This window comes from Oncorhynchus keta, chromosome 14, assembly GCF_023373465.1.
Source record: "Oncorhynchus keta strain PuntledgeMale-10-30-2019 chromosome 14, Oket_V2, whole genome shotgun sequence".
Taxonomy (NCBI): domain Eukaryota; kingdom Metazoa; phylum Chordata; class Actinopteri; order Salmoniformes; family Salmonidae; genus Oncorhynchus; species Oncorhynchus keta.
Genome location: NC_068434.1, coordinates 55,135,527 through 55,162,316, shown reverse-complemented (window position 1 = coordinate 55,162,316; position 26,790 = coordinate 55,135,527). Strand labels below are relative to the sequence as shown.

Below are 26,790 nucleotides of genomic sequence, written 5' to 3'. Positions count from 1 at the left end.
ATATTGCTGAACTGAAACAGTTTTGTGAAGAGGAAGAGGTCCAAAATTCCTCCTGACCATTGTGCAGGTCTGATCCGCAACTACAGAAAACAGCCTTGTCTAGTTTGGTTGCTGCCAAAGAAGGGTCAACCAGTCATTGAATCCAAGGGTTCACATACGTTTTCCACCCTGCACTGTGAATATTTACATGGTGTGTTCAATAAAGACATTAAAATGGATAATTGTTTGTCTATTGTTGTGACCTAGATGAAGATCAGATCAAATTGTATGACCAATTTATGCAGAAATCCAGGTATTTCCAAAGGGTTCACAAACTTTTTCTTGCCATTGATTTTCTGACCCATGCATGCTACATTTTGTTTGTTTGTTGTTGTTTTGAATTGTACCCCTTTTTCGTGCTATCCAATTGTTTAGTAGCTACTATCTTGTCTCATCGCTACAACTCCCGTACGGGCTCGGGAGAGACGAAGGTTGAAAGTCATGTGTCCTCCGATACACAACCCAATCAAGCCGCACTGCTTCTTAACACAGCGCCATCCAACCCGGAAGCCAGCCGCACCAATGTGTCGGAGGAAACACTGTGCACCTGGCAACCTTGGTTAGCGCGCACTGCGCCCGACCCGCCACAGGAGTCGCTGGTGCGCGATGAGACAAGGATTTCCCTACCGGCCAAACCCTCCCTAACCCTCTCCTCCCCTTTCCCTCCTTCGCCCCTTACCCTCATCATCTTACCCTCCTGGTCCTTCCTTTTTTAAAATCTCTTAATCCTCTTCTTCCGGTTTTTGATCATCCTAATCTTCCACCTCCTCCTTCACTTCCTCGTCTCCCCCTCATCTCACCCATTCTCTCTCTTCTGTCCTCCGCCTCCTCTCCCCTCCTCTCCTAATCCTCCTCTCTTCTCCCTTTTCTCCTCTCTCCCTGCAGGGTATCCTGGGGCTGAGTCTGTACCAGTGGAAGGTGATGACCTATGAGGACTACACCTACCCCACCTGGTCCATGGTGATGGGCTGGCTGATGGTGTTGTGTTCTGTCATCTGGATCCCAATCATGTTTGTCATCAAAATGCACTTGGCCCCAGGCAGCTTTACAGAGGTATGTATGGGACACAATACCACGCACCCATGTTTGTAAGCCTGTTTGTACGTCCCATAAATACATTTCAGATCTTTTCAGATCTGCTCCTTTTTCTTAGTCACCCATTGAAATGTCCTGGGGTAAGGAATGTTTTTTGGACTGTAAATAGTTTTGTGTTTTTAGCACATGTAAGCAACATTTACGTTTGTCTGTAGCATACAGAAGTTAGTTTTTTGGTATTTAATACATGTCCCGGGTTTGATATTGCCTGTGCTGTTGACAGTCCGTAACTCTGAGGGTCATATCTTTGAGGTTCTACTGTAGTATTGTTGTATATAGAAATAATCCAAACAATAACTGACTTAACTGACTTGCCTAGTTAAGAAACAGACCCATTCTGTTTTTCCACATTTTGTTAAGTTACAGCCTTATTTTAAAATGGTTTAAATTACAAGAAATCTCGTCAATCTACACACAATACACCATAATGACAAAGCAAAAATTCTAATTGTAATTTTTGCTAAATTATTTAAAAAAAATAACAAACAGAAATGATTTATTTACATAAGTATTCAGACCCTTTGCTATGAGACTCGAAATTGAGCTCAGGTGCATCCTGTTTCCAATGATCATCCTTGAGATGTTTCTCAACTTGATTTGGAGTCCACCCGTGGTAAATTCAATTGATTGGACATGATTTGGAAAGGTACACACCTGTCTATGTAAGGCCTAGTTAAATAAAGGTTAAATAAATAAATAAAAAATAATATATGGCCCATTTGGAGTTTGCCAAATGGCACCTAAAGGAGTCTCAGACCATGAGAAACAAGATTCTCTGGTCTGATGAAACCAAGATTGAACTCTTTGGCCTCAATGCCAAGTGTCACATCTGGAGGAAACCTGGCACCAGTGCTACGGTGAAGCATGGTGGTGGCAACATCATGCTGTGGGGATGTTTTTCTGTGGCAGGGACTGGGTGACTAGTCAGGATTGAGGGAAGGATGAAAGGAGAAAAGTACAGAGAGACCCTTGATGATAACCTGCTCCAGAGCACTCAGGACCCCCGACTGGGGCGAAGGTTCATCTTCGGGGAAGGGTGGATATCTAGTCAGTTGTACAACTGAATGCATTCAACTGAAATGCATTCAACACCTCTGAATCAGAGGTGCGGGGGTCTGCCTTAGTCGACATCCACGTCACACAGGACAACGACCCGAAGCACACAGCCAAGACAACACAGGAGTGGCTTCAGGACAAGTCTCTGAATGTCCTTGAGTGTCCAGCCGGAGCCCGGACTTGAACCCGAATTAACATCTTTGGAGAGACCTGAAAATAGCTGTGCAGCGATGCTCCCCATCCAACCTGACAGAGCTTGAGAGGATCTGCAGAGAAGAATGGGAGACACTCCCCAAATACAGGTGTGCCAAGCTTGTAGCGTCATACCCAAAAAGATTTGAGGCTGTAATCGCTGCCAAAGGCGCTTCAACAAAGTACTGAGTAAAGGGTCTGAGTACTTATGTAAATGTGACATTTTAGTTTTATTTGTTTGTGCAAAAATGTATAAAAACCTGTTTTTGCTTTGTCATTATGGGGTATTGTATGAGGGGGAGAAAAACTACAAATGAATCAATTTTAGAATAAGGCTGTATAACAAAATGTGGAAAAAGTCAAAGGGTATTAATTAATACTTTGTGAATGCACTGTATGTTTTCCCCCTGTGAACTAAGTGCTATCACGTCAAACATACAAGCACAATGAGCTCTTTAGTAAAACATATGACAGAGTTATCAGGGCTGATATTTCACTTTACTGCATGTTAGAAAATGGATCGGACATCAAACACTTCTGTGTGTGTCCCAAATAGCACCCTATTCCCTATATAGTGCAGTGCTTTTGACCAGAGCCCTATGGGCAGTAAAGTGAAATATCAGCCTTGGTCCTCTGATAACTGGCGGCGGATCGGCACAGAAAACACAGACAAGTAGCAGTCCCCCACGCTGTGCTTGTTGAAGTCCCCTACATCACACATTTGTATGCGTACGTGTGTATGCAACTGTACTTACATACAGGAAGTTTTGGCATAATTGCCTTAGTCAAAGCCTTAAGATAGTTACAGTATCTGGCTAAATTATTATTGAGCACATATGCTGTATATGCAATCAATATTTACTATAAAGGTTTGATGTGAATTTCAAAGTTACAGATATTTCAGTGTTACGATCGACTGCCATTCCTGACATCTTCATATCTCTCAGGACAGTCCTACTGTCATTTATTGTACCCAACTCTCCCCTTGGCCTTCCACAACTCAAGTTGATTGATACTATTCTATTATATTTTAACACAACTGTGTTACTCCCCCCCCCCCCCCCCACAGCGTCTGAAGCTGGTGTGTTCCCCTCAGCCCGATTGGGGTCCCTTCCTGGCCAAGCACAGAGGGGAGCGCTACAAGAACATGATGGACCCCCATGGATCCAACTCCCTGGGCCTCAAACTGCCCCCCAAAGATTTCCAACTGGGCGCCTACCAGTAGCAGCCTCCACTACAACCACCACCGCAACTTCAGCAGGGGGACCAGGGGAGAGAGAGAGCAGCAGCCTACCACTGCCCTCTCCCACACCTATTCCTCTTTTTTCCTGTTCGCCAACACATCGCCCACTTTTTTTCCTGGTTCTCCTGTTCACCTCCCCTGCTCCCTTCTACACTCTATAGCAAAGTGGGGCTGCCCTCCTCTACAACATTGCTTTCTCTGGCAGGCACCCATGCTATACCCTGCCCTCTCTCTCCTTAACCCCTGACCTGAGAATGGTCTGTCCTCTGCCTCCTGCCCATGCACAGCCATTACGCCAGAGCCCTTTCTTACTGAGGGGATCTCTATTCCAAGAGAAAAATGTACCGTGTCACAATATTGCAATGGCAATATTCGACTGCTCATGACAAAAAAATCGAATCACATTTTATTTGTCACATGCTTCGTTAACAACAGGTGAAGACTAACAGTGAAATGCTTACTTACGGGTCCTTTTCCAACAATGAAGAGTTAAAGATACATTTAAAAAATAAAATAGTGACAGAAGGAATAGATACACAGGGATTAACGAATAACAATAATGGAGTAAAAATAACATGGTACTGGTACTCCCTGTATATAGCAGAGTCGATGTGCAGGGGTACGAGATAATTGAGGTAGAGTTGTATATATAGGTAAGGGTATAAAGTGGCTGTGTGTGTGTGACTGTGTGTGTGGTGTCAGTATGCATTTGTGTGTGTGTGTGTGTGTGTGTGTGTGTGTGTGTGTGTGTGTTGGGGTGCCAGTGTGAGTGTGTGGGTCCAGTGTGTGCTCATAGAGTCAGTACAAAAAAGGGGCAATGCAGGTAGTTCGGGTAGCCATTTGATTTAGGTATTTAGAGGTCTTGTTTATCAGTCTTATGGCTTGGGGGTAGAAGCTGTTCAGGGTCTTATTGGTTCCAGACTTGGTGCACTGGTACCGCTTGCCGTGTGGAAGCAGAGAGAACAGTCTATGGTTTGGATGGAGTTTTTGACAATTTTTTGATCCTTCCACTGACAACGCCTGGTGTGGAGGTCCTGGATGGCAGGGAGGGAGTTCGACCCCAGGGATGTACTGGGCCAAACTGACCACCCTCTGTAGCGCCTTGCGGTCAGACGCCTTGCAGTTGCCGTAACCAAGCGGCGATGCAGCTTGTCAAGATGCAGCTGTTGAACTTTTATGAGGATCTGAGGGCCCATGCCAAATCTTTTCAGCCTCCTGAGGGGGAAGAGGCGCTGTCGTGCCCTCTTCACAACTGTGTGGGTGTATGTGGACCATGTTAGTTCATTAGTGATGTGCACACAGAGGAACTTGAAGCTCTCGAACCACTCCACTACATCTGGACTAGTCCCTATGGAGGTGTGTGTGCATGCGTGCGTGTGTGCGTGTGTGTGATTGTTTTATTCTTGTATCTATGTGTATAGTGATATTGGAAAATCTTCCACAAACAAAAAGGCACAAAAAATCTAATTGACAGACTGAGAAATATTGGTAGTCATCAGACTCTCATCTATGGGACATTATGATATATATATTCATTCTTTTTTTAATGAAATAGGCAATACAAGTAAAATCAACTGCCTAGAAAGAATGCAGTATGGTTCATTTTCATAGATGATATTTGTTCCTGTCAAACTATATACACATTAAATAGAAGTGTGTATATATATATATATATATATATATATATATATATATATATAGGAGCAACTTATATATAAGTTGCTCCTATATTTATATATACACACTCCTATTTAATGTGCAGGCTCCTTTGCTTTAGCTGAATAAATGAAGTTACCTGCAATTTTTACCTTCTACTTCTCCAGTAGATAAGGAAATGCCTATCGCTGATTACTTTAACTATAAACACTTTAGTCTCTACTATCTCTAGAAAAAAATGTATCGGTAATCAATTTAGCACATTAATAGTCGTGTAGTCGATCCTTTCTTTAGTAGCTTAAGATATGCAAAACGGCCATGTGAAATTGTAGTGATTCTTCTCAGTGTTTAGAATAGTCCAATGGCCTTTGTGTGCATAACAATTAAACCAACTATTTATTGCTGTAGACATGTGTTGTGATCTAGTCATGGCAACTATGGAATCTCCCTCTTTCCTCATACGCAACTTCTGTGGGGTAACACACACACACATACACACATATATATATATATATATATACAAGAGAGAATGTGTATTGCTCCAGATGTTTTTTCCTGTATTGCTCCAGATGTTTTTTCCTTGCCGGCTGTATAAGCTGTATCTTGTACACCTTTTAAAAAGAGATGTGTGTTGACTTAGTGCGTGCTAGTGTTGTCACATCCCCACAATGTTAGGAGCAACTTGTAGATATGTGTGTAGGTAGTGTATAGAATATGGCCTTTTTTCCCCTGGAACTGTACCTATCTTATTATATGTGGTAGAGCTCTGGGGGGGCACTTTGGATTCGTCTCAAATGGCACTCTATTCCGTATGAAGTGCAATACTTTTAAATAAGTGAGTGAGTCCCTTGACCGATCAAAAGTACTGCACAAAATGGGGTGTCATTTGAGATTTGTACTTTGCTATTTTTAGATTTGTACTTCGTCATTCTCTTTGTCTTCATGAAACAGGGTGTCAGGTATACTTGATTCCAGGACTGCCTACTTTTGTAGACGTATAATTAACAACAGCATTCTACATGGAAGAAATAGACAGTAGAACTTCCACAATTTCTACCTTAATAGGGGAGACATAGAAAGAAAATCCTTCAAAATTAGCCTGTTCTCTCTTTTTTTTTCTAGCTCAGTAGGGCATCAAGGAATGTCTTGGTCAAATCGCAATGCACTGACCAAAATGTATCTTTACCTAGGGCACTGGAGTTGAATGAGAGATGGTTGGCACATAATTTCCCTTATAAATCTTGTTAAAAACTCTTCTCTATGGACAGAATTGGCCCATAACAGTTACATGTTATGGAACAGTGTCTGCTTCCCTAATGGCAACATTCTACAACTCTTGACCAGGGCCCATACTGTAGGAGTCCAAGTAGTGCACTATATACGGAACAAGTTGCCATTTGGGACACATCCAGAAAGTGTAGGGGTCAAGACTTCAATCTGACAGTGACAACTCACGACTACCTGCCAGCCTGCCGCAAGCGATCCAGAGGGCCAGTAAGCAAATTGACTGGCCACTAAAGGTTGCTTTTCATATTACACGTCAGACAACCAATCTGCCTTGCTTTCTGTCCAATTACCAATGTGACTGGGGATGCGTTCTTTTAAAAAGCAATTAGACCTGATTTATTTTCCCGCGTTCACAGGAAGTTGGATGTGTAATTTCTGTTCAATGTAAACAGGCCTGGATTAAAACAGCTGTGTTTAGATGGCCGGGTCTTTTAACGCTGCAGGCGTGTGTTCTTCGAGTGGGGCCGAATGTAGTTAATTGGAAGCTGTGGATATATGGGAAGCAATAAGACAAGCGTGCCAGTGAGATTCGAGTCAGACGAGTGAGTCTAGGCAAGGCCCATGCTGTTTAATTACTGTGAAATTAAAAGCAACATGGGCTGCTAATTGTCTAGAAAGGTACAGGTCTCTAAAAGGGAAAAAAAAACATTCAACATGAAAACCCTATTTCTGAAGTAGCTTGTCTGTTGTAGCCTACAAATGTTGCTTTGTGTTGATATGTAATGCATCTTATCTCGTGTGTGTGTGTGTGTGCACACAGCTTGGGGGTCCCTGACCCCTTTTTTTAAGAACTCAGTCGTGGCCTCAATTTACTGTTGATTACCATTTCAAAACTTGGTTGTGCATCAGTTTTTCTCTTATGTCAGTCACTTACAATCACTCAATTAGCCCATGTCAGCTAAAAAATGTTTTAGATTGGTTAGTTAGTCTAGTCAGCTATCTAAACTTGTAATAATCATGCTGGAATTGCCGCCCAGGCACGTGCCCAGGGGCCCTGACCTCCAGAGGGCCCCATTGACTTTGTTAGTCACTCTCAGTCATATATCCTATTAGCATGCCATGAGTCATGGAAAAATCTGTAGAATTGAAGGAAATTAGCTTCAAAACGGAAGGGGGAAAAAATCTCTCCACCCTATGGAAAAATGAGTGTAATTGCAGCATATTAGTTATACAATTGGAAAAGAATCTCTCTGCCCCATGCCAAAATCTCTTAGAATTGCAGCAAGCTTGCTGTAAAACTGCAACATTTTCTCTACGCCCAATTGCAAAATGCGTAGAATTGCAGGAAATTAGCTCTAAAACAAATAAAGGTTCTCCCTGTCATCAACTGAGGCGCCACTAAAATGTTTTGCCTGTGAGGCAAAAACAAGGCTAGGGATGGTTCTGTTGGGGGTAAAAAAAAATATATATATATATATATATAAAAAGTGTCACTCACTTGAATGCAAGGATGATTGAACGAGCAAGGCAGGTTTTAAAATTATTTTGGCCTCAGAGTGCATCTTCGTGTGTTTCACGACTGTACACTCCTGTATACACATTATCCATTATCTTCCAATGACAGAGAGAGAAAAATAAAATAATTTTTGTGGTGTGACAGATGGTAACGTTTGAGCTAGGCAATTCATGAAGTGGCGGCAGATACCCGAGCGATACCCGAGCGGTTAAGAGCATTGGGCCAGTAACCGAAAGGTCGCTGCTTCGAATCCCCGAGCGGACTGGGTGAAAAACCTGTCAATGTGCCCTTATGAAAGGCACTGAACCCTAATTGCTCTGGACAAGAGCATCTGCTAAGTGACTAAAATGTAAATGTGAGCTCTGGTTGGAATAACTGTCCTTGTGTAGCCAAATTGATGCTTTCTTTGAGGAAATTGGGATTAGCTTTCTGTTTTTAACAGCATTGATCGATTGAACAGGAAACGTTAGAAAGCTAGCATGTGCTGTTTGTGTTCCTGTGCTTCTGTGTCTATGTATGCTCTCTCCCTTCTCACATCTGCTTCCTCCTCTCCTCTCTTCTCCCCCTCTCCCCCTTGCATGTCTCCTTGAGCGTGCTTTATGTTCCTCAAAGCACTGTCAAACCAGGGTTATAGTTTACCCCGGTATTCCTTCGCAAAGAAAGATACAAAATAATAAACTTTCCATTGCTATACCTGTGGGTCAACTTTGGGCAGTAGGTCACCAAAGAAGGATAACAACTTTTTTATCAGAACATAGGGTTCTGAAAAAAAAAAGAAAAAAAAAAATACAAATAATAAAAGTGCTATTTGCATTTAGGAGATTGAGATACTGCCATTCATATCCCACCTAGTGATCCTTGATGTTTGCCAATATGTTACAAAACATCTTCAGGTAACCATTGGCCTTATAGTTGTCCTAATAGTAGAATATTGTATGTAACTGAAGACTTATTGTCTGTCACATATGGTACCGATATATCCCTATTGTTATGTATGTTGTGTCTTTTTGGCACTTTATTGTCGACCTATGAATGCGTAGGTTAAATGTCTAATTACTTGGGTAATGTAATTTATTTCTGTGTGTTCTATGTACTGCTGCCTATGGATATAGATATGTGCCTCCAACGGCCCATGCCATCATTTGATTTGAAAATAGAGAATATATATATAATAGAAATATATGTTTTGAATTCTGTGACAGATATACAAATATATATATTATATGTGAAATTGATTATTTATTTTGAATGTCATCAATCACTGAGGCCCTACCTCACATTTTGTATTTATGTATAGAAATGCAATTGGAGTATAGTATCTTTGCCAATAATAATATATCGCTATTATATCATGAAATGTATAACCTATAAATGTCATTGTTTTCAACTTGAATTGTGTGGCTTTTTTTTTAGATTACATTTACCAGTATCCAAAATAATTATGTTTAATTGCTCAAATTTAATTTGATTTTTTTAATTGCTCAAAAATCCACAGACAAGAACAGCCATGAATTATATATATTTTTTAAAGTGAAACTATCAATGAAGCTGGCAACTCTAGCTACCTGTGTTCACCTGCTGCATGTACTGCTGGCCCCATGGAGGCGTTATACCAGTGGACACGTTTATATCTCTTTCTCTCTCCGTCCTCTCCACCCCTCTCCAACTTTCACACTTAAAAATGCTAAATATCTCATTTGAGCGTCGCTGTACCAAGGCATGTATATTTAAAGAAAAATAAAGAGATTAGGGGCTCTATACGATCCGCATCACTGAAGTTAAGCTTTGCAGCGTGATTGAAATTTTAAAGGCAAATTTTCCGCTTTACTGGAGACTGCATTCACGTTAAACCCTGCATATCAGCTCAATCGGACATTAACTTCACATTTCCATTGCGGAATCTGTAACACTTCAAATGCGGAAGACACATTTCAGAGCCCTAAGCACTGTGATTGATTGCTTCTCAAGGTGCTGTTGTTGTATTTGCCTATATGCCATACAAGAGGCGATGCATGTTGCTTAACAGTTATCACGGTATAACATAAGCTTGTATATTTACGTCAAACCAATTTACAAATGTTAGCGCATTGGCATGCAGTGCAGCAATTAAGTCAGCAGCAAAGAAGTGACTTGTTATGCAAAGCGGGGAAGCAGAAATGCTTTAGATGTTTATTGAGCTATTTTTATCCTCAATTCCATTGTCAAGGAATCAGAAAAGCTTAAGGAATAGTTTGTATTCAAAAGCAAGGAAGACATCTGTGGTAAATGTTACTGATTTTAATACTACATTCTCCAACTTGCAGAGAATATGGATCACTGAAATCCCCGTGTCTTCTTAAAAGGGGCAATCTGGGATGAAACAACAACAAAACAGCACCAGCCACTTTTTTGGGGGGCTGAGATATCGGGCTGGAGAAACCTCTCAAAGTTATAGATGGAGTTACGGATGTAAAGACTGACCATCTGTCAGATCCAAATTACAGTTTCGACCACGTTTTGAAGCTGTACAGGGTTTGTTTACATTGTTTCAAACAATGGCGTTAAACAAGCTTCTATTTTGGGTTGTGATGGGGTGAAACAGTTGGGCCTAGATTAAGCTGAAGCATTACAGATTTCATAATGGAAATGTAAAGGTCATTTCAGATTGAGTCGACATATGCAGCATTTACCGTGAATGCAGTCTCCGCTAAAGCAGATTGAATAGAGCTCTCAATCAGATCAAGTAATATCCAGCGATAGCAACACCTGCAATAGCTGATTTTTTTGGGCTGTCTGAGGTGCAACTGCGTTGAAGCTGTCAAATTGGGGAGCAGCTGCTCTTGATCATTGTCATGAAGGCACACCTGTCCCATTCACGTTAGAAGTTCAGAACGAAGTACAGTCGATAACACAATAGAAAAATCTATATACAGTGTGTGCAAATGGAGTCAGGAGGTAAGGCAATAAATCAAATCAAGGTAGCGAAGCAATTGCAATTTAGCAAATTAACACTGAGGTGATGTATTTGCAGATGATGATGTGCAAGTAGAAATACTGGTGTGCAAAAGAGTAAAAGAGTAAAAGAAAGTAAAAGAAAAAAGAAAAACAATATGGGGATGAGGTAGGTAGTTGGGTGGGCTATTAACATATGGGCTATGTACAGCTGCAGCAAATCGGTAAGCTGCTCAGATAGCTGATGCTTAAAGTTAGTGAGGGAGATATGTCTCCCATTTTTGCAATTTGTTCCAGTCATTGGCAGCAGAGAACTGTAAGGATCAGCGGCCAAAGTGGGTGTTTGCTTTGGGGATGACTAGAGAGATATACCTACTGGAGCGCGTGCTACGGGTGGATGTTGTTATGGTGACCAGTGAGCTGAGGTAAGGTGGAGCTTTACCTAGCAAAGACTTATAGATAACCAGGAGCCAGTGGGTCTGGCGACAAATATGCATCGGGGGCCAGCCAAAGAGAGCATACAGATCGCAGTGGTGGGTGGTATATAGGGCTTTGGTGACATAACGGATGACACTGTGATAGACTGCATCCAGTTTGCTGGGTAGAGTGTTGCGGGCTATTTTGTAAATGACATCGCCGAAGTTGAGGGTCGGTAGGATAGTCAGTTTTACAAGGGTATGTTTGGCAGCGTGAGGGAAGGAGGCTTTGTTGTGAAATGGGAAGCCAATTCTAGATTTAATTTTGGATTGGAGATGCTTAATATGAGTCTGGAAGGAGAGTTTACAGTCTAGCCAGACTCCTAAGTATTTGTAGCTGTCCACTTATTCTAGGTCAGAACCATGCAGTAGTGATGCTAGTCGGGCAGGTGGGTGCTGACAGCGATTGGTTGAAGAGCATGCATTTAGTTTTACTAGTGTTTAAGAGCAGTTGGAGGCCACGGAAGGAGTGTAGTATGGCATTGAAGCTCGTTTGGAGGTTTGTTAACACAGTGTCCAAAGAAGGGCCAGATGTATACAGAATAGTGTCATCTGCGTAGAGGTGGATCAAGGAATCACCAGCAGCAAGAGCGACATCATTGATATATACAGAGAAAAGAGTCAGCCCATTGAACCCTGTGGCACCCCCATAGAGACTGCCAGAGGTCCAGACAACATGCCCTCCGATATGACACACTGAACTCTGTCTGAGAAGTAGTTGGTGAACCAGGCGAGGCAGTCATTTGAGAAGCCAAGGCTGTTGAGTCTGCCAATAAGAATATGGTGATTGACAGAGTCGAAAGCCTTGGCCAGGCCGAAGAAGACGGCTGCACAGTATTGTCTTTTATCGATGGCGGTTATGATATCGTTTAGTACCTTGAGCGTGGCTGAGGTGCACCCGTGACCAGCTAAGAAACTGGATTGCACAGCGGAGAAGGTACGGTGGGCACAGCGGAGAAGGTACGGTGGGATTCGAAATGGTCAGTGATCTGATTATTAACTTGGCTTTCGAAGACTTTACAAAGGTAGGGCAGGATGGATATAGGTCTGTAACATTTTGGGTCTAGAGTGTCTCCCCCTTTGAAGAGGGTATGACTGCAGCAGCTTTCCAATCTTTAGGAATCTCGGAAGATATGAAAGAGTGGTTGAACAGAATAGTAATAGGGGTTGCAACAATGGCTGCAGATAATTTTAGTAAGAGAGGGTCCAGATTGTCTAGCCCAGCTGATTTGTAGGGATCCAGGTTTTGCAGCTCTTTCAGAACATCTGCTATCTGGATTTGGGTGTAGGAGAAGCTGGGGAGGATTGGGCAAGTAGCTGCAGGGGGTGCAGAGCTGTTGGCTTGGCTGGGGTAGCCAGGAGGAAAGCATGGCCAGCCGTAGAGAAATGCTTATTGAAATTCTCGATTATCGTGGATTTATCGGTGGTGACAGTGTTTACTATCCTCAGTGCAGTGGGCAGTTGGGAGGAAGTGCTCTTATTCTCCATGGACTTTACAGTGTCCCAGAACCTTTTGGAGTTAGAGCTACAGGATGCAAATTTCTGTTTGAAAAAGCTAGCCTTTGCTTTCCTAACTGACTGTCTGTATTGGTTCCTGACTTCCCTGAAAAGTTTCATATCGCGGGCACTATTCGATGCTAGTGCAGTATGCCACAGGATGCTTTTGTGCTGGTCGAGGGCAGTCAGGTCTGGGGTGAACCAAGGGCTATATATGTTCTTAGTTCTATATTTGTTTTAATGGGCATGCTTATTTAAGGACCAGGCATCCTCAACTGACAGAATGAGGACAATATCCTTCCAGGATTGCCGGGCCAGGTCGATTAGAAACACCTGCTTTCAGAATTGTTTTAGGGAGCGTTTGACAGTGATGAGGGGTGGTCGTTTGACCGTGGATCCATAACAGATGCAGGCAATAAGGCAGTGATCGCTGAGATGCTGATTGAAAACAGCAGAGGTGTATTTGGAGGGCAGGTTGGTCAGGATAATATTTATGAGGGTGCCCAATGTTTACAGATTTAGGGTTGTACCTGGTGGGTTCCTTGATGATTTGTGTGAGATTGAGGGCATCTAGCTTAAGCATATCCCAGTTTAGGTCACCTAACAGAACGAACTCTGAAGATGGATGGAGAGCAATCAATTCACATATGGTGTCCAGGGCACAGCTGGGAGCTGAGGGGGGTCTATAACAGGCAGCAACAGTGAGAGACTTATTTCTGGAGAGATTCATTTTTATAATTAGAAGCTCGAACTGTTTGGGGATAGACCTGGAAAGTATGGCAGAACTTTGTAGGCTATCTCTGCAGTAGATTGCAACTCCACCCCCTTTGGCAGTTTTATCTTGATGGAAAATGTTGTAGTTGGGGATGGAAATCTCAACATTTTTGGTGGCCTTCCTAAGCCAGGACTCAGACACGGCAAGTACATCAGGGTTGGCGGAGTGTGCTAAAGCAGTGAGTAAAACAGACTTAGGGAGGAGGCTTCTGATGTTAAATGCATGAAACCAAGGCTTTTACGATTACAGAAGTCAACAAATGAGAGCGCCTGGGGACACACAGGGCCTGGGTTAACCTTCACATCACCCGAGGAACAGAGGAGGAGTAGGATGAGGGTATGGCTAAAGGCAATCAAAACTGGACGTCAGAGAATAAATGGAGCAGATTTCTGGGCGTGGTGGAATAGATTCAGGGCATAATGTACAGACAGGAGTATAGTAGGGTGCGGGCACAGTGGAGGTAAACCTAAGCATTGAGTGACGATAAGAGAGGTTGGATCTATGGAGGTACTAGTTATGCTAGGTAAGGTCACCTCACGTGTGGGAGGTGGGACATAGGAGGTATCTGAGGCATGTTGAGAGGGGTTAGGGGCTCCACAGTAAAATAAAGCAATGATAACTACCCTAAACAACAGTATACAAGGCATATTGACATTAGAGGGAGACATAAAGCAAGGCATAAAGCAATCGCAGGTATTGATTGGGAGAGCTAGCTAAGACAACGGGTAAGACAGCAACAGCTGATCAGCTAAGACAACAACAACAGGTAAAATAGCGATGAATGGGCAGAGAGGGTCGGTTAACTACACACAGGGCCTGAGTCCGAGGCTTGTGCCGACAGATAAACAGAACAAACAAAATGGAGTTCCGTGATTAATGAACAGTCCAGCAGGCATCAGCTATGTAGCCAAGTGATCATAGGGTCTAGTGAACAGCAATAGATGAAACAGGGAAGTCGTTACCAAGCTGGCAAGCGGGAGACACGGCGTTCATGAAGTTAGCAGGCCGGGTCTAGCAGAAAGCGTCTTACGTCGGCAGACGTGGTGGATCAGCGGGCCTTGTAGACAAAGGGACCAGGCAAAAGAGGTAATGTAGCTGGGTAGTGTTATCTACCCTAGAAAAATATTCCTTTAAATGTAGTACTGTCTTCATGGGCAAACCAAGTGGATGGGCTGCAAGAGTAATACAGGATACTTTAAGTGTAGACATAATTATCCCACCATCTAGAGTAATTGACAGGTGGCACCCTTGAGGTGGCAGTGTTGAAGCACAAGGCTCAACTTCTCTGGGTGCGACAATGGGGTATGATGTGACTGTACTAAACTCATGAAGCATTTATAAGTTATATTCTTCAAGAATCAACGGTAAAGAGGCCTATTATTATTTGAAAATGATCACCTGTAAATATTGCATATTGTACTTTAACTACTTCAGCATGCATCCTTACTTCCTTGAAGCCCAAATGGATGAAAGCCCAATTTCCACCCATTTGCTTTCACTGAACTCATGTCGAATCAGCAATCTCATCAAGGGAGCAGGAAATAAGGATGGACTCCTTTGATGTTTCTGAACAGGGCTTGTATCCTCTATGCCTTCAGTGTCATTCTAGCTTTAACATTCTTACCGCAGCAATCTGCCCTGCTCTCTTGCCCTGACTGTCTACCTGTTTGTTTTACATCAGTTAAGTTCTCTGGGACGTCAGTGAGCGAAGACACGTGGGCCACGCTGTGCACATCGCTGCCATTACGCCTACACTTCTGACAAGGAAATCATTAATTCTTAATCTTATCAGTTTATGAAGTCAACTGACCTTGAAGAACATCAAACTTTGCACACAAAACTTATATAGCCAGCCTAAAAGCAATATTGATTAATTTAGCACATTGTGAATTCTCTGCCTACATTTGACACCTGACAGGAATAAAATGAAATACATTTGACATTGAGGACCTTTAAATATTAATCATATTTCTTATAAAGCCGAAATGGAATTTGAGGTGGGTTATATTTCAGTTCATCATTCTGTTCATTCGCATTAAACAGCTTAAACAGTTTCTACATCCATCTCTGGATCTATACATTAATAATATGTACCTATTGATTATTGAAGAATATGACTTATTAATGCCTCATGAAATTAGTTCAACTGTCTTACCCCATCAGAACCGAAAATATAAGCTTGTTTTACTCCAATGTTTGTTAACAAAGTATATGTAAACAAACACTCTATAGCCTTAGGGCCTGTCATGCTAAATAATGTCCCCCGGCCAAATAGTGTCCCCTTCTGCATCACAATGGCATTAGATTAGCTATTACACCATGCCCAAACTGGACGCGCGCATGCGTGCGCCACCGTGCGCAAATTTATTTTGCCCCCCCCACACCAAACGCTATCACAACACGCAGGTTGAAATATCAAAACAAACTCTGAACCAATTATATTAATTTGGGGACAGGTAAAAAATCATTAAACATTTATGGCAATTTAGCTAGGTAGCTCGCAGTTGCGAGCTAATTTGTGCTGGGATATAAACATTGAGTTGTTATTTAATCCACACATAAAAAGGTCATCTCAATAGTTCCTTGTCATCATTCCTCCTTCCAGGCATTTCTTCTTTGGGACTTTATATGGCAATTGGCATCTAACTTTCATAATAAGGTGTATTACAACAACCGACCGACCAACCTCAGTTCATCTTTCAATCATCCACGTGGGCATAACCAATGAGGAGATGGGGAGATGAGGAGGCAGGACTTGATTCGCGTTAGGCATCACAAATAGAAGCAACTACTATTTTAGCTCTTGGCAACACAGATGCTCGTTGGCGCGTGCGTGCAGTGTGGGTGCAACGATTAAATAACATGTATGTGTAAATGTATTTTGCAGCACTCACACACGCGACGTGTCTGGTTTGTTTAGCGTGTTCGCGTCCGTTACTCTATCAAGGGTGTGACGACCTAATGATTCGAATTTTGGAGATCATTACAGCCTAAATGACGTTCTTTTCATCCTCGCTATGCAAACAAGGCTGATTTCCGCTACAATTCCGCTTTAAACAAGATTGGTTTAGCTAATAAAATGAAAACATGAATTCTAACTATTTTTTAGGTACCTTGTTAACATTACAACATGAAATCCATGTCTTAACCGTTGCTATGTTTCGGAAATGGCAAAGAAAATCTGCTTGACACATTAAAGTTACTTACCTTACAGATCACGATGTTAGCTAATTGCCACTCCATTCATATGCAAATCCATTTGATTCATACACTGACATTTCTGTCTGTCGTGTTTTTATTTTATCCTGCCCTTCCCTTATTGACACTGAAATAGTAGAATTTCAGTATTCCTATTATGATAATATATATATATATATTGTAGATCCTAGGATACAACAATGAATAATGTGGAACAAATAAATACCATCAAAGGATACCTTACAACTTACTATAATGAACACCTTATGAAACAGCTGTGAAAACCAACCTGACAATTTTAAAGATTTTAGTACACAAACTTTGACTTATTTCTGGTGTGTGGAATAAAGAGATGGGTGCTGTGTGGTTGGGAGGTTCTGCCTGTCACTTGTTCTAAACAGGCAGTCTCAGAAGGGGGAGTTGAAGAGGGAGACTGCGAAGTCCAGGCACAGCTGCTTTCTTTGTTCTGAGTGTTTGCAGTGCTAGGGTTTTTAGTTCATCTGTGTATATCACATATTATATGCCCAGCATGATAAGGCTAGCAAACTGTATTAGCAGATAATGACAACATGACAATAACAGTAGCTTTAGATGATGTAATGATATGGAGGAGGGGATGGGATGAGTGGGCAGATTGTTAGGCAATCAGACATCACTAGACTCAGAGGGAATGGAGAGAAAAAGTTAAAGGATGAGGAGAGAGGAAAGAGCCAGAATCAAGAGATGCTTGATCAGGTGCTGCAGCTAGTTCTTCCTGTCACTTGTCCTCGACAGGCAGCCAGTCTCAGTCAGGGATTCAATAACATGGGCCTGGTTATGTTGGAAGCCCTCTCACCACGACAAGGGACAGGCTGAGATTAATATATTATTTTGACCCAGTTTAATTGATCTGATTGGGCTTGGATAGGTATAGAAATAAGGTGATGACTCAACCCTTCTGTGTAATGGACTCCGGGAGACTTCTGCCATATTACATACACAGATCTAGAACACTAACTAGAAACCAATGTCCAATTCCATACCAACCCTGGCCTAAAATTTTATTTGGATTTGGACACAAAAGACTAATGGCTAGGGAGAAGGGGTTAAAGGACCAGTAAGGAACTGGGCAACTGAACAGTCAATTGAAAATGTTACTGACATTGAAAACATTTAATATGCAAATGTATACATTTACAGCCAATTTGAGAAAGTTTCTAATATTTACCAGCAAGACAGATACATATGATATATACTTACTTGAAAGGTGAAGTGTCTATTCTGGTCCGCACCAATACATCTGTAGTGACGAGACTCATGATGGCTTGCAAAGAAAAGGCAGGTGAAGGTTTCCTTAGCACACTACAAGTTCATCCTGCTATCAAAGAGGCATACGAGAGGATGATAGAAAGCTCAACTAATGATGACGAGAAGAGAGGAACTGTCTGGTTCGCACAGACAAAACCTGTCACCCTGCCACCTGGTGGGCAGGCGAGAGTTACTGGAATTCCAAAGTTTCCTGGGATACCTTCTACTCAAACCATTCTGGTAGAATGAAACGAGGTACGCCTATTGCTCATCTGTTTCCTGTAGATGTTGCTCCGGGTGCCCCATTGAAAAGTAAGCTGGATTCCTCTGAGAGACTGACGTCTTCTTCATTTAACTTTGGAGATTATTCAGTGCCTGAGGGATGGAAGAAGAGGATACCTCTCCACAATGGCAAAGACCAGAGCGGTATGTAAGGACATCAGGGATACAATTGTAGACCTGCACAAGGCTGGGATGGGCTACAGGACAATAGGCAAGCAGCTTGGCGAGAAGGCAACAACTTTTGCCGCAATTATTAGAAAATGGAAGAAGTTCAAGATGACGGTCAATCACCCTCAGTCTGGGGCTCCATGCAAGATCTCACCTCGTGGGGCATCAATGATCAAGAGGAAGGTGAGGGATCAGCCCAGAACTACACGGCAGGACCTGGTCAATGACCTGAAGAGAGCTGGGACCACAGTCTCAAAGAAAACCATTCGTGACACACTATGCCGTCATGGATTAAAATCCTGCAGCGCACGCAAGGTCCCCCTGCTCAAGCCAGAGCATGTCCAGGCCCGTCTGAAGTTTGCCAATGACCATCTGGATGATCCAGAGGAGGAATGGGAGAAGATCATGTGGTCTGATGATACAAAAATAGAGCTTTTTAGTATAAACTCCACTCGCCATGTTTGGAGGAAGAACAAGGATGAACCCTCAATAACACCATCCCAACAGTGAAGCATGGAGGTGGAAACATTATTCTTTGGGGATGCTTTCCTGCAAAGGGGACAGGATGACTGCACCGTATTGAGGGGAGGATGGATGGGGCCATGTATCGCACGATTTTGGCCAACAATCTCCTTCCCTCAGTAAGAGCATTGAATATGGGTTGTGGCTGGGTCTTCCAGCATGACAATGACCCGAAACACACAGCCAGGGCAACTAAGGAGTGGCTCAGTAAGAAGCATCTCAAGGTCCTGGAGTGGCCTAGCCAGTCTCCAGACCTGAACCCAACAAAACATCTTTGGAGGGAGCTGAAAGTCTGTATTGCCCAGCGACAGCCCCGAAACCTGAAGGATCTGGAGAAGGTCTGTATGGAGGAGTGGGCCAAAATCCCTGCTGCAGTGTGTGCAAACCTGGTCAAGAACTACAGGAAACGTATGATCTCTGTAATTGCAAAGGTTTCTGTACCAAATATTAAGTTCTGCTTTTCTGATGTATCAAATACTTATGTCATGCAATAAAATGCAAATTAATTACTTAAAAATCATACAATGTGATTTTCTGGATTTTTGTTTTAGATTCCGTCTCTCACAGCTGAAGTGTACCTATGATACAAATTACAGACCTCTACATGCTTTGTAAGTAGGAAAACCTGAAAATTGTGTCAAATAAAAATCCCCACTGTATATCCAATAACGTTCCAACCGGAGCATTCGTTTTTGTCTACAGAGTCATCGAACGCAGGCGATATCAACAGAAAATTGCAACCAGGAAATGGCATTCTGCCAGGTCGGTGACTCATCCCCCTCCCATTCGGTCAAACATCACACTAGAGGCTTCATTCGTTCTACTGAATGCTGACATCTAGTGAAAGGCGTAGAAAGTGCGAACAGATCCACATCTTGTTTGGATGTGAATAGGCGATGACTTATGAGTTATGAGTTCTGTTATACTCACAGACATAATTCAAACAGTTTTAGAAACTTCAGAGTGTTTTCCTATCCAATAATAATAATACTATGCATATATAGCATCTAGGACAGAGTAGGATGAAGTTCACTATGGGCACGCAATTCATCCAAAGTGAAAATGCTGCCCCCTATCCCTAACAGGTTATTAAGAATCCAGAAGATGAGGAAGTGGCTTTAAAAATATGATTTGTTGTTAGAAATATATATCAGACACTATTATGACAATTACAAGTATTACTTTATAATTAATTGTTCAATCACTAATTAATAAAATAATAAATGTTACATTAACAAAATAAATACAATACCTTTTTTATATAGGTCACAATATGAGAGTTCATTGAAGACTCTCAGATGAACAGCAGCACCCAGGTGCAGCAGGGACTTGAACCAGAGGTCCAAAGAGTTGCTCTTGTATAAGTAGTCTTGGACACCAGGGTCAGCATTAGAGGTCGACCGATTATGATTTTTCAATGCCGATACCGATACCGATTATTGGAGGACCAAAAAAAAAAAGCCGCTACCGATTAATCGGCCGATTTACAAAAACCATGTATTTGTAATAATGACAATTACAACAATACTGAATTAACACTTATATTAGCTTAATATAATATATCAATAAAATCAATTTAGCCTCAAATAAATAATGAAACATGTTAAATCTGGTTTAAATAATGCAAAAACACACAGTGTTGGAGAAGAAAGTAAAAGTGCAATATGTGCCATGTAAGAAGGCTAACGTTTAAGTTCCTTGCTCAGAACATGAGAACATATGAAAGCTGGTGGTTCCTTTTAACACGAGTCTTCAATATTCCCAGGTAAGTTTTAGTTTGTAGTTATTATAGGAATTATAGGACTATTTCTCTCTATACCATTTGTATTTCATATACCTTTGACTATTGGATGTTCTTATAGGCACTTTAGTATTGCCAGTGTAACAGTATAGCTTCCGTCCCTCTCCTCGCTCCTACCTGGGCTCAAACCAGGAACACATCGACAACCGTAGTTATCTTTGTTTTCTTTATTATTTTGGTTAGGTCAGGGTGTGACAAGGGTGGTTGGTTTAGTTTTTGTATTGTCTAGGTGTTTTTGTCCTGTCTAGGGTTTTTGTATATCTATGGGGTTTTAGTATGACTAGGTATATGTAGGTATATGGTGGCCTGAATTGGTTCCCAATCAGAGACAGCTGTTATTCGTTGTCTCTGATTGGGGATCCTATTTAGGCTGCCATTTTCCATTTTGGTTTTGTGGGTTATTGTCTATGGTTAGTTGCATGTCAGCACTCGTTATACAGTATATAGCTTCACGGTCGTTTTGTTGTTTTGTATAATATTTGTTCAGTGTTCTCTTTCATTAAAGAGGAATGTATTCATATCACGCTGCGCCTTGGTCTCCTCGTTATGATGAATGTGACAGAATAACCCACCAAACCAGGACCAAGCAGCGTGAAAAGAAGGAACTTGATGGGGAAATTGACCTGGGAGGAGATATTAAATGGAGCAGGACCCTGGACACAGGAGCAGGACCCTGGACACAGGAGTTAGAGGCAGCGGAAGCGGAACGGCGATACTACGAGGATAAATACCGGAGAATAGAGGAACATCGACGATATGAAGGTACACGGCTAGCAAGGAAGCCCGAGAGGCAGCCCCAAGGAATTTTGGAGGGGGTAAACGAGGAGAGTGCATGAGTCAGGTAGGAGACCTGAGCCAACTCCTCGTGCTTACCGTGGGGAGCGTGTAACTGGTCAGGCACCGTGTTATGCAGAGATGTGCACGGTGTCTCCAGTGAGCTATTCTAGCCCTGTGCGCTCTATTCCAGCTTCTCGCATTTGCCGGGCTAGAATGGGCATCCAGCCAGGACGTATTGAGCCAGCTCTATGTTCTGAGAGCTGGCTCAATACGAGGTGCGTGTCCCCAGCCGGTACCACCAGAGCCGGCACCACGCACCAGGCCTACAGTGCGTCTCGTCAGTCCATTATGCCCTGTTCCTCCTCCCCGCACTCGCCCTGAGGTGCGTGTCCCCAGCCCGGTACCACCAGTGCCGGCACCACGCACCAGGCCTACAGTGCGCCTCGGCAGTCCAGAGCGTCCGGCGACAGTACCTACTCCAGAGCGTCCGGCGACAGTACCCAGTCCAGAGCGTCCGGCGACAGTTCACCGACCGGAACCTCCAACGACTGGCCACAGTCCGGAACCTCCAACGACGGGCCACAGTCCGGAACCTCCAACGACGGGCCAGAGTCCGGAACCTCCAACGACGGGCCAGAGTCCGGAACCTCCAACGACTGGCCACAGTCCGGAACCTCCAACGACGGGCCACAGTCCGGAACCTCCAACGACAGGCCCCAGTCCGGGGTCTCCAGCGACGGTCCCCAGTCCGGGGTCTCCAGCGACGGTCCCCAGTCCGGGGTCTCCAGCGACGGTCCCCAGTCCAGAACATCCGGCAATAATCCACGAGGCGAGAGTCACCAGCTCGGGGAATACACGAGGAGATAATACTTATTTTCCACCATAATTTGCAAATAAATTCATTAAAAATCCTACAATGTGATTTTCTGGATTTTTTTTCTCATTTTGTCTGTCATAGTTGAAGTGCACCTATGATGAAAATTACAGGCCTCATCTTTTTAAGTGGGAGAACCTGCACAATTGATGGCTGCCCCACTGTAACCTGACTCTGTTGCACAGAACGCAAGATAAGTGACACTATTTACCTAGTTAAAATATATTCATGTTAGCAGGCAATATTAACTAAATATGCAGGTTTAAAAATATATGCTTGTGTATTGATTTTGCATTTAAAGTAGAGGTCGACCGAATATGATTTTTCAACGCCACTGATACCGACTATTGGAGAATGACAGTGCTTTTTGCGCAAATGCGCTTGTTAAATCACCCGGTTGGATAAGTAGGCTGTGATTCAATGATAAATTAACAGGCACCGCATCAATTATATGCAACGCATGACAAGCTTAACTAGTGATTATGTTAAGATTGTTTTTTATAAGATATGTTTAATGCTAGCTAGCACCTTACCTTGGCTCCTTGCTGCACTCGCATGACAGGTAGTCAGCCTGACAAAACAAAAATCTATTTAAATGACAGATTGTAATGCAACAAATAGGAAAAACACCAAGGTGGATGAATACTTTTACAAGGCACTGTAGCACCATCAGTAGATAGTTGTTAATTAACATACAACTTACTCAAATCAATCAGTTAGTTTTAAAAATCATTCTGTTTCCAAATTATAATAAACTAAATGAACTATTCTACAAAAATTTAGAATGACTTTGCTCAGTGATTCACATTGGTTCTATCACTCAAAATGAAACCCCTCAACACACATCAAATACTGGCAGAATGTACATTTATATTAACCTACAATATAATTATCATATAATTCTAGTATTAACTTTCTCATCACGATCATAATTACAGATCAATATCTCAATACGTTCTTAGCCTAAATTAGTATAAGTGTAGTAGTGTGTAGACCTCCTCAATCAACCTGATACTCCAAAATAAACAATTTCAGACAAGTATAACAAATTATTACTTTTGCCAATATTCTTAATACAAATGTCAAAGAAAATAACATCACATTCTGTTGAAACAATTTTTCCAAATTGGCTTATACTTCCCCTATGACACTGTCAACCTCATTGCAGAGTCACATGGTCAGGAAGTTATCCTGATCATCCAAGAGACCCAATCTGGTGAGATTTATATTGAATCAAAACAGAACAAACAACATTACACTCCTTCATACATTATTCGATACATTCCTACACATCACTCAAGGTGTGTAAACTTCAATGTCACGTTCTGACCTTTATTTCCTTTGTTTTGTATTTATTTAGTATGGTCAGGGTGTGAGTTGGGTGGGCAGTCTATGTTTGTTTTTCTATGATTTGGGTATTTCTATGTTTCGGCCTAGTATGGTTCTCAATCAGAGGCAGGTGTCATTAGTTGTCTCTGATTGAGAATCATACTTAGGTAGCCTGGGTTGCACTGTTTGTTTGTGGGTGATTGTCTATGTTAGTGGCTTGTGTCAGCACAGGTCTCATTTGTAGCTTCACGGTCGTCATTGTTTTTGTTACGCTTTTGTATAGTGTTTCAGTGTTCTCTTTATTAAAATTCACTATGAACACATGCCACGTTGCATTTTGGTCCTCTGATCCTTCTCGCCTCTCCTCTTCAGATGAGGAGGACGACCGTGACATTCAATCCAAAACTCCTCCAAGGACTGGTAATTCCCCCATTTTGACACATGATTCACATAGTGATTAACACTACTGGCTAAAAAAAAGTAACAAAACTATTTAAAATAACAAAATCGAATTAGAATCACTACCCATAACTTCATAGTAAAAATAGACTAGACCCAGGACTATCCTTCTCGTGGTCCAAATCATACATATATAACTATTAATTATAAACTTCTTCGTAATTATCAGTATTACAATTAACCTCAACCAGTATTACAGCTTTCCAGTGAGTGTGGTCAAACCACACTAGAACGTCAGGACAGAGGTCAGAGGGCATTCAAACCCTTCAAATAAATGTTTATTTCTCTATTAGACAAATTATTTAAAAACAGTCAAACATGTCATTTCTTATCCAATATTCACAGTATGTTTCTTTGGTACATTTCTTATCAAAATAATTCACGTGTTTAATTAAAACCCAGAAAATAAAAACCTCTGAAAATTCAATGTGTGTGCCCCTTTAAGATACATATTCTCTAACCCATGAAAAACCTACTAAAACTAAATGAAATATACCACTCACAATAAATCAGACATAGCATTAAAAACACTAACAAACATTCATAATGTGGGGTAAAAACTATTTTTTTGTTGCCTGGCCTTATTTAATGTGGAAGCTCCCTTAACAGACATACTGTAATGCACTTCCATCCGTGCTGGAAGAAAGAATCTTACTCAAACACATCAGATAGTACAGTGTTCCACGAAGTGGAAAATACACCTTCCAAAGTAAACAATCCCAGAGCCCCTTTCCGGTAATCCTATCATTGCAACCTGTTGCATCAATTCAGGGAAAATATAAAACCTGTTTAACAAATCTAGGACCTATAGAAAGCTGTCCCCGTCAGTTTAATATTTAATCAGCTTAATATTCAATACTAAAACATGAACTTTAAATACTTGACACTGTTCTACATAATGGAAACAGATCATTTTAAATGACATTACCTTCTTCCTCCACTTCACTGGTGTTACCTAAACTACAAAACCAAGCAACAATAATCAGAAACGTTCAAAGAACCTTTCTCATACCTCTGCTTCAAATGCTTCAAATGTCCCACTGCCTGCTCACTTTCAACTGCAGCTAATCTATTTTACAATCTCAAGGCTCAATCATTCTAATCATCATTTAACCTTCTATTGAAAGCTCAGCTTTTCAAATGACTAAAACATTGCATAATTAAAGTGCTATCCAAACCCCCCCACTAATAGCACATTACCATTCACATACTGTCAACACTCATTAAGTTTACCATGCAAAAATTAATACCCATGTTCGAATTATTATTTTTAAACGTTTTAATTTACTTCACCTTTATTTAACAAGGTAGGCCAGTTGAGAACAAGTTCTCATATACAACTGTGCCCCGGTTAAGATAAAGCAAAGCAGTGCGATAACAACAACACACTTACACATGGGATAAGCAAACATGCAGACAATAACACAATAGAAGAATCTATGTACAGTGTTTCCAAATGTAGTAAGATTAGGGAGGTAAGGCAAAAAAATAGGCCATACTGGTGAAATAATTACAATGCAGCATGAACACTGGAGTGATAGATGTGCAGATGATGATGTGCAAGTAGAGATACTGGGGTGCAAAAGAGCCCAAAAGTAAAACAATATGGGCATGAAGTAGTTGGGTGGGCTGTTTATAGATGGGCTGTGTACAAGTGCAGTGATCGGTAAGTAAGTGAGGGAGATATAAGACTCCACCTTCAGTAATTTTCATTGGCAGCAGAGCACTGGATAGACATGCGGCCAAAGTAGGTGTCGTCTTTGGGGATGACCAGTGAAATATACCTGCTAGAGCGCATGCTACGGGTGGGTGTTGCTATGGTGACCAGTGAGCTGAGATAAGTCGGGGCTTTGCCTAGCAAACACTTAGATGACCTGGAGCCAGTGGGTTTGGCAACGAATATGTAGCGAGGGCCAGCCAACTAGAGCAAACAGGTCGCAGTGGTGGGTAGTATATGGGGCTTTGGTGACAAAACGGAGGACACTGTGATAGACTACATCCAATTTGCTGAGTAGAGTGTTGTAGGCTATTTTGTAAATGACATCACCGAAGTCGAGCATGAGTGACGGAAGCTTTGTTGCGAAATAGGAAGCCGGTTCTAGATTTAATTTTGGATTGGAGATGCTTAATGTGAGTCTGGAAGGAGAGTTTACAGTCTAACCAAACACCTAAGTATTTGTAGTTGTCCACATATTCTAAGTCAGAACCATCCAGAGTAGTGATGCTAGTCGGGTGGGAGAGTGTGGGCAGCAATCGGTTGAAGAGCATGCATTTAGTTTTAATAGCGTTTAAGAGCTGTTGGAGGCCACGGAAGGAGTATAAGTATGGCATTGAAACTTGTTTGGAGGTTTGTTAACACAGTGTCCAAAGAAGGGCCAGATGTATACAGA

At 42.0% G+C, this 26,790-nt stretch overlaps 1 protein-coding gene across 1 annotated transcript in view; it reads left to right on the top strand.

The window, feature by feature from the left end:
* LOC118394120 (sodium- and chloride-dependent glycine transporter 2-like) overlaps positions 1 to 5,246 on the top strand; it is a 52,995-nt gene extending 47,749 nt beyond the window's left edge. Inside the window, exons 15-16 of the mRNA XM_052461928.1 lie at positions 925 to 1,092; positions 3,452 to 5,246. Coding sequence (XP_052317888.1) covers positions 925 to 1,092; positions 3,452 to 3,607 — 324 coding nt within the window. The 3' untranslated portion in view covers positions 3,608 to 5,246. The remainder of the gene's footprint in view (positions 1 to 924; positions 1,093 to 3,451) is intronic.
* The last annotated feature ends 21,544 nt before the right edge of the window (positions 5,247 to 26,790 follow it).